Source organism: Talpa occidentalis, unplaced genomic scaffold (genome assembly GCF_014898055.3).
Source record: "Talpa occidentalis isolate TD23 unplaced genomic scaffold, MPIMG_talOcc4v2.1 talOcc4.5, whole genome shotgun sequence".
Taxonomy (NCBI): Eukaryota; Metazoa; Chordata; class Mammalia; order Eulipotyphla; family Talpidae; genus Talpa; species Talpa occidentalis.
In genome coordinates, this window is record NW_023604861.1 from 77,704,700 (window position 1) to 77,719,836 (window position 15,137).

General features: G+C 43.4%; 1 protein-coding gene and 1 long non-coding RNA gene across 4 annotated transcripts in view; one reads left to right on the forward strand and one right to left on the reverse strand.

The window, feature by feature from the left end:
- Positions 1 to 578: 578 nt before the first annotated feature.
- LOC119259843 (uncharacterized) lies at positions 579 to 3,630 on the reverse strand. 2 transcript variants are annotated; one of them, XR_005128582.2, is made up of 3 exons: positions 3,252 to 3,630; positions 1,777 to 1,863; positions 579 to 733 (listed from the first exon to the last, which is right to left on the reverse strand). It is a non-coding gene; the product is annotated as an uncharacterized LOC119259843 (long non-coding RNA). The 2 variants fall into 2 exon arrangements; XR_005128583.2 differs by lacking the exon at positions 3,252 to 3,630 and adding an exon at positions 3,006 to 3,135.
- An 89-nt stretch (positions 3,631 to 3,719) lies between these two features.
- ACTR2 (actin related protein 2) overlaps positions 3,720 to 15,137 on the forward strand; it is a 55,305-nt gene continuing 43,887 nt past the window's right edge. The window contains exons 1-2 of one of the 2 annotated variants that reach the window (XM_037527501.2): positions 3,720 to 3,935; positions 11,565 to 11,631. In XM_037527501.2, the coding sequence (XP_037383398.1) occupies positions 3,922 to 3,935; positions 11,565 to 11,631 (81 nt within the window). In that variant the 5' untranslated portion in view covers positions 3,720 to 3,921. The remainder of the gene's footprint in view (positions 3,936 to 11,564; positions 11,632 to 15,137) is intronic. The other variant, XM_037527503.2, reaches the window with a different exon arrangement.

Here is a 15,137-nt window from a genome sequence, read left to right on the forward strand (position 1 = left end):
CAGAGCCAGAGCGGGGAACAGAACAGGCAGAGTGATGAAATACACTGCTGAAGGGAGCAGTGGGCGCAACAGGAGAGGTCTGTGCACCATGTGGGACCCTCGCCGGTGGCCGGGGATCGAACTGGCGCTGCAGAGGCTGCGGGCAGCCTCACAGCCCAGTGCTCAACCACTGCACCACCAGGGGAAGGCCTTCTAATGAATATTTTTTAAAATCACCTCCAAGGATCCACCAAGACATGAAACAGGTTTTTTATTTATTTATTTATTTATTTATACAAGCACTGGGTACAGTCAGAAGCGTGGGAGGGTGAGAGAATTCAACAGAGCCAGAGCGGAGAGCAGAACAGGTAGAGTGACGAAGTATACTGCTGAGGGGAGCAGCGGGCAGCAGGAGAGGTCTGCGTGCCATGTGGGACCCTCGCCCAGTGGCCGGGGATCGAACCGGCGCTGTAGAGGCTGCGGGCAGCCTTGCAACCCAGTGCTCAATTGCTGTGCCACCGGGGAGGCCCCACAACTGTAATATATTCTTAAAGACAAATGATTCATATATTGTTTATATAATTAATCACTAACTAAAATTTTAAGAAACACAGAATACAGAGCTGAAGTAGTGTTTTATCATGGAAAGAACTCAGGCTTCAAACCAGGCAGGCTTGGGTTTGAATTCGTCCGTTCTTATCAGGTGTAACACTTTGGATAGGTGACTTTAACTTCTCAGTCTCACTTGTCTTACCTGCAAAATAGTAATAATAGTACCAACTTCATAGGATTCTTGTGAGAATCTATTTAAATGAGATAATATATTAAAAGGGTGAAGATAGGGCCTCCCTGGTGGCACAAGGGTTTAAGCATCAGCACTGTGAAGCAATCAGCAGCTGCTGCAGCAAGAGTTCAATCCCACTCCAGGGAGGTGACCCACATGACCCAGTAGACCTCTCCTGTCTCATCTGCTGCTCTCCTGAACAGTGTATTTCAGTCAATTTGCCTGTTCTGTGTCTGGTAAATCCTTTCGCTCCCCCTCCCATCTCTAGACTATACCCCAGTTCTTGTATGCATAAATAAATAAATCTTAAAAAAAAAAAAAAGGGAGGGGTGGTGAGGATAGAGTGTGGTGCAAATGAGCTGCACAATAAATTGTAGCTACTATTGCTAATAATGAGATTTTGTTATCTTCTTTGCTGCTAAATTTATTTAGATCATTGACTCTTCTTAACCTAAGCATGTGCTGTAGCATGGTTAGTGATCTCATTTCATGCTTTCTGGATGAGTAATAGCACTTTCAAGTTGTATTAACTCGACACTAGCAAGTCCCTAGTAAACTCTTCCTTGAGGTCCTGCAAATTTATGAAGACATCTGTAATGCTTAACAAAGTTTTTTTCTACACCAATGTGATTGTTAGGTCAAAGCAACAATGGAAAGTATTTCAGTTCCACAATCTTACCAAACAGTAAACAGCAATCATTTAGCCTTACATATATCCAGACTGGTTTGAACAGGTCTACTTGTTTTTCTGTGGCAACCTCACATTCCAAGATAAAATCTCATCCAAATATTCAAAAGGAAACTCAAGCTCTCTGTACTGTGGGACATATAAGGGTGTGTGTTACCATAATTATGTGACAGGTGTGCAAAGTTTGTCTACCATAGCATACCTAGGTTTCTTTGTCACTGGGGATAACTAGTCTATCATCAATGACAACATTGATTCAGGCACCTATACAGGACATCTATAGTTTACAGTGGGAATTTCAGTTCAAGGGCAATGTATCAGTTACCTGTGTCTACCTGGAGAAATATAAAGATGTAATCACAGTTCTAGGAATGTCAGTACAGGTCACAGATTAAACATGATGAATCTTATTCTGAAAATTAAGGAGAAAAAGAACACAAGGGAAGGAAATAAGGAACATTGTTTTTTCTTCTTCTTCTTTAAAGGGCTTTTCTCTCTTTTTTTTTAAGAATTATTTATACAAATGCTGGGTACAGAGGCGCGGGAGGGTGAGTGAATTCACCAGGGCCAGGGCGGGGAGCAGAGCAGGCAGAGGGCCCGAGGTACACTGCTGAGGGGAGCAGCAGGCGACAGGAGGGGTCTGCGCGCCATGTGGGACCCTCCTGCGGTGGCCGGGAGCAGCCAGGGATTGAACCGGTGCTGCAAAGGCTGCGGGCAACTTGGTGCTGCAAAGGCTGCGGGCAACTTCGCAACCCAGCGCTCACTCGCTGCGCCACCGGGGAGGCCCGGAAATAAGGAACATTCTGATAGTCATAATGCTCCTCTTAACCAGAATATCACCGATGAAAAAATAAAAAGGAAAAAAACAGAAATTTCAATATTATAACTGTAATTTATAAACTAATAATAACTTTTTAAATTAAAAGAGTAGTAACACTTATTGGGGGCAAATGAAAAATAGAATTATATAACATGAGAAAGTTCAAAAACCCTGGTCAGGATCACAAAGCTAAATCTTTTTTTTCTTTTCCTTTTTTTTTTTTTTTTTTTTTTGATAGAGGCATGCTTTATTTATTTGTTTGCTGGTTTGTTTGTTTGTTTTGTTTATACATGCACTGGGTACAGTCAGAAGCGCGGGAGGGTGAGAGAATTCACCAGAGCCAGAGCGGGGAGCAGAGCAGACAGAAGGACCGAAGTACACTGCTGAGGGGAGCAGCGGGCGGCAGGAGAGGTCTGCGCGCCATGTGGGACCCTCCTCCAGTGGCCGGGGAGCAGCCGGGGATCGAACCGGCGCCGCAGAGGCCGCGGGCAGCTTCGCAACCCAGCGCTCAACCGCTGCGCCACCGGGGAGGCCCTTCTTTTTCCTTTTTTATAGTCCAGGGCTTATTTTTTATTATTAGCTTTTTAATTTTTTGCCTTACATCATCTGTCACCTTTGTACAATAATTGTTCCCCGTAAGTGCAGTCCCGGCCACCCTCCCGCCACCACCCCAGTCCTCTATGTCCCCCTCCCCGGCTCCAACACCTCCACTCCAACCCTCCCTCGCTGCACACCCCAAATCTATGGTGGCCCCATGAGACTTGTCCTGTCCCTGGACCAGGATCTGCACTGCTGGACCACAGCAGATTAGGCTGCTGCAACTGCAGAGCCTTTCAGGAGCTTCCAGAAGGGCAGAGGTGAGGAGTGGCTCCCCAGGGGCCGTGATTCTGGAATTTCCTATGGAATAGGAGACTGTCCTGTGTTCTCCAGACCAATCTGGTCTCTGAGTTCCGTGCCTCAGTGGTTTATTTTTTCCTCACCTATTATGCCATGAATTCACAGGGAATGGCCCCAGCAGCTCAGGCTCCTTTCCACTGGTTCTCATAAAGTGTCCTGCTCCAGGTGGAGCAGACTGATACTTAAGTTAAATCCAAGTTCCTTTCCCTTTGTCTTTCTTTTCCCTCTGGTCTTTCTTTCTTTTTTTTTTTTTTCCTTTCCACATTTCAAAAGCTATCTCAGCTCTTTCTGTGCTTAATATGCTCAACACAAACATTAATTATCTTGGTAAGAATCTTGCCCTTTACTCATTTGTTTACCAACATGCCTGCCGGGAAACACAGATGCTCCCAGTTTTGCCATGGAAACATTAGTGGGATATTCCTTTTTCTTGAGAAACCAGATCTATACCTGTGTCTATTCTACAGTAGGCACACATAAGTAGTAAGTGAAGGACAATGAGGGGCATTCTAGAACTCTGTCACTTTTCTAGAATGGACCTGAAAGTGTCTATAACCCTTTTCATGGCAAAGGAGAACATTTTCTTATTTGTGAGTCATGCAAAAAGTATATTAAATCATAAAGGAAAACTCATACAAGTCCTCTTCTGTACATCTGTGTCTTCTGCCTTACTCCAAGCCATCAAGTCACTGGAACAGCTTAAGATGCCAAGTTGAGAACCACACACTCAGTTACACCTTGAAGTTCAAGGGTATGGGATGCATCAGGTACATATTCTTTTCCTTACCTCTGTGGCTTGCCCTCATGGCTCACATCCCCCCACCCCACCCCATCTAGTCTCTAGTAATCCCGCTGCCTCTTCCCAGGCTTTATGACCTTTGGTATTTGCTCCATTTCTGACCTCCCCCTCATTCAGAACTTCACTTTCATTTCTAAATATGTAGCTTTAATGACTTATTATATCCTTGTTACAGTATGACTTAGAAGTCCATCTTGATCTTGGGTTCGCTCTGTCTTTGTAGCTTTGAGAGCTCTATTCCATAAAGCATTGTTGGCAGAGAGAGCACTACCATGAAGCTGCTGAAACTTAAGCTTCAACTTCCCTCACATATGTGAGCTACTGTGAGAGCTGCCAGTTCCTAAGAATGCTAGAGTATTTTAGAGACGAGAAGTCAGGTTGCATTTCTGTGTGAACATTTCTGAAAAACTGTCTAAAGCAAATCTCAAAAGAAAGGAATGTGGCTAACAGAGACTTCAATAATGTTCATAATTTTTTCTCATTGAAATATTCTCTTTATTCCATTTTGAACAGTGCCCATCCCCTTGATGTGCCCAATATCACCTTGTACATTCACATGCATATGGCCAAACCAACAGGTTCATGTTTTTTTTTTATATATATATATTTTTTACATCATTTTTCATTTTTGCACAATGTATGCATTTTCATCTTGGTTTCATTCATACAGTTCCCGCCCCCCCTTATTTTGACCCTAATCCCTCTCCCACCTCCCCGTAGTGTGTCTCTGGTTTATAGTTGCTTGTTGATTTTGATTTTTACTTTATTATAATTAGTCTTTTTCCTGGTCCCTTATTTAGGTTTTCTAAATTCCTGCTATTTTTACAGAGAACACGTAGGGGGCGCTTTTCCTCCTTTCTCCTCTCCCTGGGTGGGTCCTTTTGGCCATTCCCTGAAAAAACGGCAATTCCAGGGACAAAACAGAACAGAGAATCAGTGAGACTAATTAATTAGGGTGTGTGCCACAGTGGTTATTGGGGCACATAACAGTCCCCAGCACAAGCTGAACACAGTATGTGCTCTGCTTGGCAACAGTTCAGAGCAAGAGCCAAAATTAAACAGGAAAGTATACTTCATAGGATCCTCTTGCTGAAAAGATTGAAAACCACCAGACTAGATTGCTGTGTTGCTTAAGCAGAAGTAGAGAGTTAACTCCCTGCCAAATGTTGTGCTGCCTACACCTTACCTGAAAGTTAAAGATTAGAAGATGAGTCAGAGTTTGAAGAGAGTTCATGGCTTCATCTGGGAGTTGTAGGTGAAATCTCAGCTGAGCTCATAAAGACCATAATCCAGATAAAGAGTAATCCCAGGAAGGTAGAAGAAACAGACCTTAGGCCTCCAGGCCAATAAAAGCAGCAGGGCCTATACTTAGTCTTATTAGGTTCTATTTGCATATTTTTATTTTAGACTTGTTTGTTAAGCTTCAAGGTCTGAAACAGCTTGTGACAAAAGCTCATGCTGTTCCACACGCTGCTGTTGGGGGATCTGGCCATGGAACATATCCTTTTTAATCTTTTATTGGAAATTTAAATTTATCATGGCCCCCACAAGCCGTGTGCATCTTCTCTTTTCACTAGCAAGTTATTAACATCAGATTTTAATCACAAGGTTGCTGCAACAGAATCTCTTATTTAGGTGGAAGATTGGTGTGTCTCCTGAATTTGATCAAATTTCATGCATTTTATCTAGATAACTCCAATGATTAAATTGAAATCTCCTTCTGTTCTGACCCTTTATTTATCCTTTGGTGATTACAGACCTGACCTGATGGTCAGGTACTTACCTCTGATGTTGGATGGTATTGTTAGGCATAGTGTTTCCCCTTAAAACTTGGGAAAAGAGAAGCTCAAATCTACTTAGTTGTCTTAAAAAATGATTCAGGGGCCTCCCTGGTGGTGCAAGGGGTTAAGTCTCAGCACTATGAAGCTATTTCGCAGCCACTGTAGCATGAGTTCAATCCCAGCCCAGGGAGCTACCCACTTAGTGCAGCAGACCTCTCCTGACTTGCCTGCTGCTCCCCTCAGCAGTGTATTTCAGTAGATCTGCCTGTTCTATTCCTCACTGTCTCTGGTGAATCCTCTCCCTCACACACACACACCCCTACACCTCTGGCCTACACCCAGCTCTTGTGTGCATAAATAAATAAATCTTAAAAAAAAAAGACATAGGACCCCAATTGAAAAGTCATCTAATAGTCAAATTCTGAGAGCAATGGCAGCCTCAGGCAATAACATGAGTGAATGAATCTCACAAATAAAATGTTGGGGAAAAGAAATGAAACAAAAAATATATATTATAATGATTGCATCTATATAAATTCAGAAATAAGCAAAGTTAATTTATGTTCTTTGAAGATGAATGTTTACCTTTGGAGTAGAAAACACTAAATTACATAATGTGTTGGGATAGTGATAGAGAGGGGGTGCAAATGCATCCTCTAGGGTGTTAGTAACATTCTAATCCTTGACCTGGGTGTGGTTACACAGCTGTGATCACCTCCTGATAATGTCTTGAGCCATAAAAGTATGATTTGTGTACTTTTCTACATATGTATTATACACAACAGAATATATTATACATTTTCTTTACTTTTTTAAATGTTAATTTTTAATTGCATGGGACATACAGGAAAACATTCCCTGTATTTTAAAAAACAGGAATTTTTTAAAGTAAGTCCTTTTTAATCACTTTCAAATGTGTATTCCCCCAAGAGGGTATTAGTTTATCCTTTTTATGTATACATAAATGTGCATTTACATACCCAAGTAAGGACATATAGAAAAATATAAAGTATCATTTTATGTGTATTTTAAGAGCTCTGCTCTTTTTAAAACTGTCTAGATTGATGGATTTTGCTTTACCCCTTTCAGTAACACAGGGTGTCAATAAAATCTTTCAAAAAGAAACCTCTGACCATCTTCACTAACATTATAAAGCTTTATGTAATAGGTCCTATGGACATTTTATCATATATGTTCTATTGGATATATATTTACTTATATATTTTATGTGATAGACATTTTATCTTCGTGTACCTCTGTCATACAACCGACAGTAAAACACACAATAAAAGAATCATTTTGTACCTATGAGTCAGCAATCCTCAAAGACAGAAAATTTAATTTGGAAGTGGCAGCCTATAATGGTCAAAAGTAAGTGGTTGAGTTTAAGTAGCAACATATAGAACAAAGTTGTAAAAGTGCTGCTGATGAGATTATGTTAGAGTGTTTTCCATTATGGAGAAGTTTATGGTTGCTCCCAAATCCAGGATTAAATTCAAGCAGGATACTCTTGAATTTGAATATTTGGTAATTTCTACTGTGTAGAATAATGGAGCCTTGATAGAAAGGAAGTCAAAAAGCTTAATTTAGTACTGAACATTCCATATACACTGTACAAACACACGCACATAGACACACACACACAGAGGTGAAAAAAAAATCAAATGCTTTAACAAAATGTATATTTGTGAACATCAGATCCCTGCCCTTTTCTCTCTCAATTTAGTTCCCCAAGGCAACTACCTTGAACTCCTTTGTATTTATTTTTTAAATTTTTTTATTTTTTACATCATTGTTCATTTTTAAACAAATGACTACACCCCCTCACTTGTAGTCCCCAGTTTCCTTCACCAATGCACCCGGGCACCATCACCTCAGTCCCCTGTGCTCCTCCCTCCCTCCCTCTGATCCCTCTCCCACCCCCTCCCCTGCAGGAGTTCCCTGGTTTATAATTGTCTGTTTTTGCTTTGTTGTGTTTGGTAGTATTATTTTTTTACACTGATGTCTTATTTGGTTCCCCTATATTCCTGCTATAAGTGAAACCATCCGATATTTTTCTTTTTTCCTTCTGGCTTATTGCACTAGCTTATTTCACTGGCTTATTTCACTAGCTCCATCCACATTGCTGCGAATGGCATGAGTTTATCTTTTTTGATTGCTGAATAATATTCCATTGTGTATATATACCACATCTTCTTGATCCAGTCATCTACTTTGGGGCATTAGGTTGTGTCCTTTGGGTAGATCCCTAGGAGTGGAATTGCCAGGTCATATGGTAGCTCCATTTTTAGTAGACTGAGGAACTTCCAGACAGCTTTCCATAGTGGTTGGACCAGTTTGCACTCCCACCAGCAATGTAGGCGAGTTCCTTTTCCACCACATCCTTGCCAACATTTGTTGTCTTCTGATATTTAATTCTATATTTCTGAACATGCTTATTCAGCTATTTCTTGATTTTTTTTTTTCAGATTAGGTATCATCTATTAACCATTGACTCTACAAGATCATTTAACTGCCTTACAACTCTTCTCCACACACATAATTCCTTTCCTTTCATTCTCCTAACAGCAACATTTCATATTTGATTTGACAATTACCTATATTTACATCTATGCTGAGCCACATGATAAACAGGATGACCTTTCATATTGCAATTATTTTTTCCTGAATTTAATCGATGCATCACTTTTCTTTTATTTACTAAGTTATCAATACTCACCAAACTCTCTGCTAAAAGTATCTATCTTTCAAAATCTTGACCCACATCAGAAAATCTATAGTTTGTCTATGCGTTGAGTATGTGGGGGGGGGTGAGGAGGAGAGAGAATGACTTCCCTCTTGAAGCATTCTGTCCTGCTTCTAAATTGATCCCTAGCTGATATTCTTGAGATTTTTGTTCCACCATCATTCTTAAGAATTTTTTTCCTCTCTCTTCTCTGGTGAATCCCTATACTCCTGTGATTTCACGTATCTTGAAGAACTCCCTTGTTATCTAGGAGTGCACCCTTCAATAACTTCAGGGAAAAGTCTAGAAAATTGTTTCTCACTTTCTGAAAATAACCTTATGCTGTTTCTCAAACTATTTCCTTTAGCTTCCTGTTCTGGAAATTAAAGTGATTTTTTTTAATTGAATTTCCTGGCCAGATACGCTCATTTTAAAATCTGTTCTTTTTTCCATTTTGTTGTCTTTTTTCTCTACTTTCTGGATAACTTCTTGAACTTTAAATTCTAGCTTGGGTATTGAATATTTTATTCAATTATACTTAATTTTTTCTTATCCCTCCAAAGGTCTGAAGACATTAATTATAATAAGCTACTTTTTTTGTTTTCTACTGTTCTCTACATTGTGAATGTTTCTTTATTTTGCATGTTACAGCAGGCCTCCAAGCCCCCAGCAAGTCTCCACTCTGGGCTTCTCTGGCTTCTTTCTTCCCTTCTCTCTCCTGCTTCCCTTCTCTCTCCTGCTTCCCTTCTCTCTCCTGCTTCCCTCCTCTTGGTGACTATCTCAATACTCCTCCCATAGCCCACAGAAGTAAATAGGACAGCTTGCAACAATATAACAACTACAGATACCCCATCAAGCAGGGCAATCCTAATGGTGGGAGGGCAGAAAAGCCTGAAAACCATTTACCAAACCATTTACCCTACAACCTACTCCCTCAGGGTTCTCTGCTAGACAGTTTATATATATACAGTTTTCCCTTAACAAACATAAACAATGCAGCCCACAAAAGAAAATAAACAATACAACAGAACACAAGTGAGTCCAGGCAGGGCACCCACCTAGTGGCAAAAGACAATTATTGGCACCAGCAGATGATCCACCATTTTTGCTGCAGAAGGCACTGCTCATATGAGGGAGGGAACCATGCGGGCATCTGCCCTCACACACCAGGATGCGTCAGGTTTCCTGGCCTTCTCTGGCTGTGGTCTCAGCCACAAGCCACACTGCATCCACCCCCAGGACGCAATCACTCTTGGATTGGTGATTTTGTACTTTGGAAGTAATCGCCCAATCCTCAGGGTTCTGTCTGCAGTTGCTCCAACACTTGGCTTTCATAGCCACCAATGCAACATGCAGGCCCCTGTACTCAGGCCAACCCATTGCACAGGCACATGGGTCAGGGATCAGTGGATACAAGCTCCACATGCGGCCTCTCTCGGGTCCCCTCTTTGGCTGTGGGCTCCACCACAAGCCACGTTCTCCACCGGTCCCCCAAGGACTGGCTCCTCAACAACTCACCTCACTCAACCATGAGCAGGGAATCACCCACAGGTGATTTTAAAAGACTCACTGACCTTCTTCAACATACTTAGGCTGCTTAGCAGCCGCTCAGGACTTCCCAATCTCAGCACCAGCTTTTGCCTTTTCCTCTGCCTAGCTGCTGTTCAGTACACAGGTTGCTTTTGGCCATCAAGGCCCACTGGCCACCCCCAGATCAGGGAGTACAAACAATACCATCCTCCCCCAGTGTCCCCAAAACAGAACATTACCCTGCCAAAGTTCCTCCGCCTTCTGGCAGGATTATAAGTCCAAGTCCATCAGTCTTTTCCTGCATCAGCACTGGTGAGCTCCAAATCGTGGTCCTTTCTTCCCCCAAAATTCTGCTGCCGCAGGGGTCGTGGGCTAGTCCTTGCCAGCCATCTCTTCCTCCAGGCGAGGTCTTGTCCCACAGCTCCCAGACCTTGTCTTTTGCTCCTGCAGCTTCTTTTGCCCTTCCCACAGCTCCTGGACTTTGGTCACTACCTGTGCTGCCATGGCATGTCCAGCGTTGTCACAGGCAAACACAGTCTGCTCCTCCTCAGTCCCTCCTGAGGTCTTCAGAGGGCTCCATACCCATCTGCTTCGCATTATCTTGCCGAATTACGCCAGTTGTAGTGGCAGGAAAGCCACTGAGCAGGTTCTCTATGATCTGAGCAGACTGGGAAAAGGACAAGTCCTGGAGTCCTTGGTGGGTTTCTCAGGCTTTTATTGAGCTGTTACATGCAGAGCAGCAACCAGGTACACAGCCTGCAGGGGTGCTGGGGGCAGGAGGCCAGGAGGCCTCCAAACCCCCAGCAAGTCTTCACTCTGAGCTTCTCTGGGGTTCTTTCTTCCCTTCTCTCTCCTGCTTCTCTCCTCTTGGTGACTATCTCAATACTCTTCCCATGGCCCACAGAAGTAAGTAAGACAGCTCGCAACAATGTAACAGCTGCAGGTGCCCTATCTGGCAGGACTATCCTAATGGTGGGAGGGCAGAAAAGTCTGAAAACCATTTACCAAACCTTTTACCCTATACCAATATTTTTGAAAGCCAAACACACAAAAAAAAAAAAAAATGGCGAGCAGCTGTTTTTAGTGCTGATTTGTGTTGACTATTGGGTTTTATTACAATGATAACTTGCAGGGATTTGTCTATTTTTATAGGTGACTCCCACCTATTTGTCTCTGCAGGTCTTCACTCTAGACAGGTTTTCATTTATTTTCTCAAGAAAGGATGGAGGAGTGGGATGGGCAGGGAGTGGAATGGAAGTAGAAAACTGGTTACCAGCTATTGGCAGTAGGAAGAAAATAGTTTGTTTCACCCACTTTGATATACACTTCCCCATCCCCCCCCCCTTTTTCAGTAAGGTCCCCTGTCCACAGCTGTGCCTGTCTCTGAGAACAGAGTGGAGTCTCTTTAACCTTAATCTAAAGTAAAGTCACTCTATTTCATGATGTCATGACAAGCAGCGGGGGTGAGAGGTAGGGCAGGTTGCTATCTGGTTACGAAGACTGTAGGAGGATATTTAGGAGTGCATTGATTTTTGCCTATTTTCAATCAATTCCTTTTCAGGATTCTGTCTCAGCAATGGGCTTACTTCTTTGCTCCCCGTCCCAACCCTGGGCATTTACTTTCTAAGGTTAGTAACAATCATTTCTCAGTTTTCTCTCCAGTTTATAAATAGTTATTGATATTTCTTCTCTTCTCTCTTTTTTCACATTTCTTTGTCTTGTGGCTTTCATGCTTTGTCATTTTAGTGGATTTAGGGAGAGTGGTGAGCGTGTCATGCTTAACTTGTCCTTACCATTCTCCAAGTTCAATTTTAAAACCTTCCAAAGATGTGCCAAGTGACTGGAATAAAATCTCATCTTTTGTGTGGGCTATGAAGCCCTATATGTACCACTCTTCCCTTTTTCAATATGCTCCAACCACACTGGCTGCCTTCTGTGTCTTGAATCAACACACCAACCTCACTGTTTTCCCCCCTTCCTCCCTGCCTCCCTCCCTCCCTGCCTCCCTGCCTCCCTGCCTCTCTGCCTCTCTGTCTCTTTCCCTTCCCCTCCCTCCCTCTCTCCCTGCCTTCCTTCTTTCCTTTCTTCCTTCCTTTTTTCCTCAGAATCTCTGTTCTTGCAGTTCCCTTCACCCATAAGTATCCAGCTCCCCCACCCCCACACACAATCACACAGCTGGATCCTTCTGATCAAATGCCTTAAATAAGGCAAACATCAACATCCTCCAGCAGCCATTCTGTTTTCTTACTCAGAAATAGAATGCCCAGTTTTTAACTTGGCATATGGCCATCCAAGATATTTTCTAGACTCTCTAACAGCTGATAAGGCTAGATTAGTGCTAGCCAGTGAGTATCTGGGTATCGCATGTGTAAGTTTCAGGAAGGGTCATTGAAAGTAAACTGCTTGCCCTTCTTCATTCCCTCCCCTCCCTTCTTCCTACTGGCTGGCCTGCGGAAATGACACCTGGAGAAAAACCTTCAGATACTGGGAGCCAGGATGGGGGTGGAGAGGGCAACAAGATGAAGAAGGCTAGATCCATGATGCTGCTGAGTCATTCAGTCCTAGAATGCTCACCTACACACTCCATTTACGCGGTGGAGAAATAAACACTTATTTTTTTTAAAGTCACTTCTATTTTAAGATTTCTGTCACTTACAGCCAAATCTAATCCTAATGGAAAAAAAGGTTCAGGTTAGTATCCCCAGAGTAGTATCCCCTATTTCATCACTTCTTATAACATCCTTATAACACTTTAGGTTACCTGGATTTACCATACTTTTAAGTTCTATCTTGGTTTAGTATTTTTCTCTCCCAGCTAGAACGTAAGCTACGTGAAGATTGAGAACACATCCAGGTCCTAGAATGGGAGCTGGCATAGACGAGATGTTTTAAACATTTGTTGACCAAATAATGATTCCTGGTCAGTCAAGCCAGAGTCCTGCTAGTATTAGGAAAGCAGGCAAAAGGCTCTAGATTCTCCCAGCGTGGAACAGTTTTTTAATTCTCTCCGCTCAAACTCCACACTCATTCATCAGATTTCTGACTACTAAGTCAATTTTCCAAGTCTTCGAAGCAAGAAAGTAAGGCCTCAAAAGAGATGACTCAAACCTCTTGGACAATAGAAAGGTTATGTCTCCTGTTATAAATTAATCAACTGGCCTTGTAATTTATAGCAGAACATGGGCAGACAAAAATTTGAACAGCAGTTTTACCACATAGAAATGTGAACTTGTAAATGCAATGTTACTTAGATCTGCTGAGGTTTGTTTCCTCATTTGTAAAAACTTAATTGGACTGATTTGAGGACCAAATGAGACAATGCTCTCAGGGGATTAAGCGATTTACTGGAGGAGAAGGCCTAGAAGTAGGAAAAGTAGATTTTAAATTCATATCTATATGATGTTGGATTCCTAGTCTTTCACCTCTATTCTATGCCACCACTAAAGAGGCCCCTGTGACTGTCCTTGTCAGTCTTATGTTCCTTATTTTTTAGAACATCTCTGCAACTAATTTAGAAAGAATGCTAATGTGTATGTGTGTGTGTATATGCATGTATGTATGTATGTATGCCGGCATGCTATAAATCTCAGCTTTATTTGGTTAAAAGAGACTCAGCATTTAAGACCTGGAGTTTGTTTAGTTATATAATTAGCGCATTTGGTAGGAAGAATAACTTTTGGTTTAGAAGGAAGTATGGGTACGTAGGGTAAATGATTGTTCGGGCTTTTCTGCCCTTCTTTGGTTAGGATTGCCCTGCAGTTGTTACACAGTTGTAAGCTGTGTTGTTTACGTCTGTGGGCCATGGCTCAGTATTGAGATATTCCCCAAGAGAAGCAAAGGCAGGAGAGAGAACAGAAGACAAGGGGAGAAAGAATGCCAGAAGAGAGAGAGAAGCCCAGAGAGAAGACTTGCCAGGGGCTTGGAGGCCAGTGCCTCCTGGCCCCCCGGGTACCCCTGTGTGCCATGTACCTGGTTGCTGCACTACATGTAAAAGCTCAATAAAAGCCTGAGAAAGCCACCGAGGGCTCCAGGACTCTCCTTTACCCGTCTGCCGGATCAGAGAAAACCTGCTGTGTGCCTATCCTGCCCCCACAATTGGCAAAGTTGGCAAGATAATTCGGAGCAGTCAGGTATGGAGCCCTCTGAAGACATCAGGAGGGATTGAGGAGTAGCAGACTTTGTTTGCCCCTGACGGTGCTGGACGTGCCACGGCAGCACAGGAGATGACCAAGGTCCAGGAGCTGCAGGAAGAGCTAAAGATGCTGCAGGAGCACAGGAGGTGGATAAGGTCCGGGAGCTGGGGGACGAGAGAGACCTCGAGTGGAGGAGGATATGGCCTGTGAGGACCAGCCCACAACCCCTGAGGCAGCAGAATCGTTGGAGAAGAAAGGACCACGATTCGGAGCTCGCCAGTGCTGACACAAGGAACAACGGATGGGCTTGGACTGACAACCCCGCCAGAAGGTGGAGGAGCTTTGGCAGGGTAATGTTCTGTTTTGGGAACCCTAGGGGAGGATGGCATTGTTTGTACATCCCAGGAGATGGGAATCTGGAGGTGGCCAGTGGGCCACAGTGTTTAAAAGCAGCCTGTGTCCTGCCCAGCAATCCTAGGACCACCGCCCAGAGTAGAGGCCAGAGTAGAGGAAGGGGCAGGTATGAGAAGAGCCCAAGAGGCTGAGGGAGGAAGCCCTTACCAAATTCTCTGCAGCCAGGCAGAAGAAAAAGCCAACATAGATAAGGCAAAAGCCAGTGCTGAGATTGGGAGGCCCTGAGCAGCTGTTAAGCAGCCTAAGTATGCTGAAGAAGGCCAGTGAGTCTCTTAAAATCACCAGTGGGTGATGTCCTTTTCATTGTCGAGTTAGGGTGAGCAGCTTAAGAACCTGTCCTTGGGGGACAGGTGGAGAACGTGGCTTGTGGTGGAGCCCACAGCCAAAGAGAGGACCCAAGAGAGGCCGCATGTGGAGCTTGTATCCACTGATCCCCGACCCATGTGCCTGTGCAGTGGGTTGGCCTGAGTGCAGGGGCCTGCGTGTTGCATTGGTGGCTATGAAAGCCGAGTGTTGGAGCGACTGCAGACAGAACCCTGAGGATTGGGCGATTACCTCCAAGGTACAAAATCGCCAATCCCAGAGCT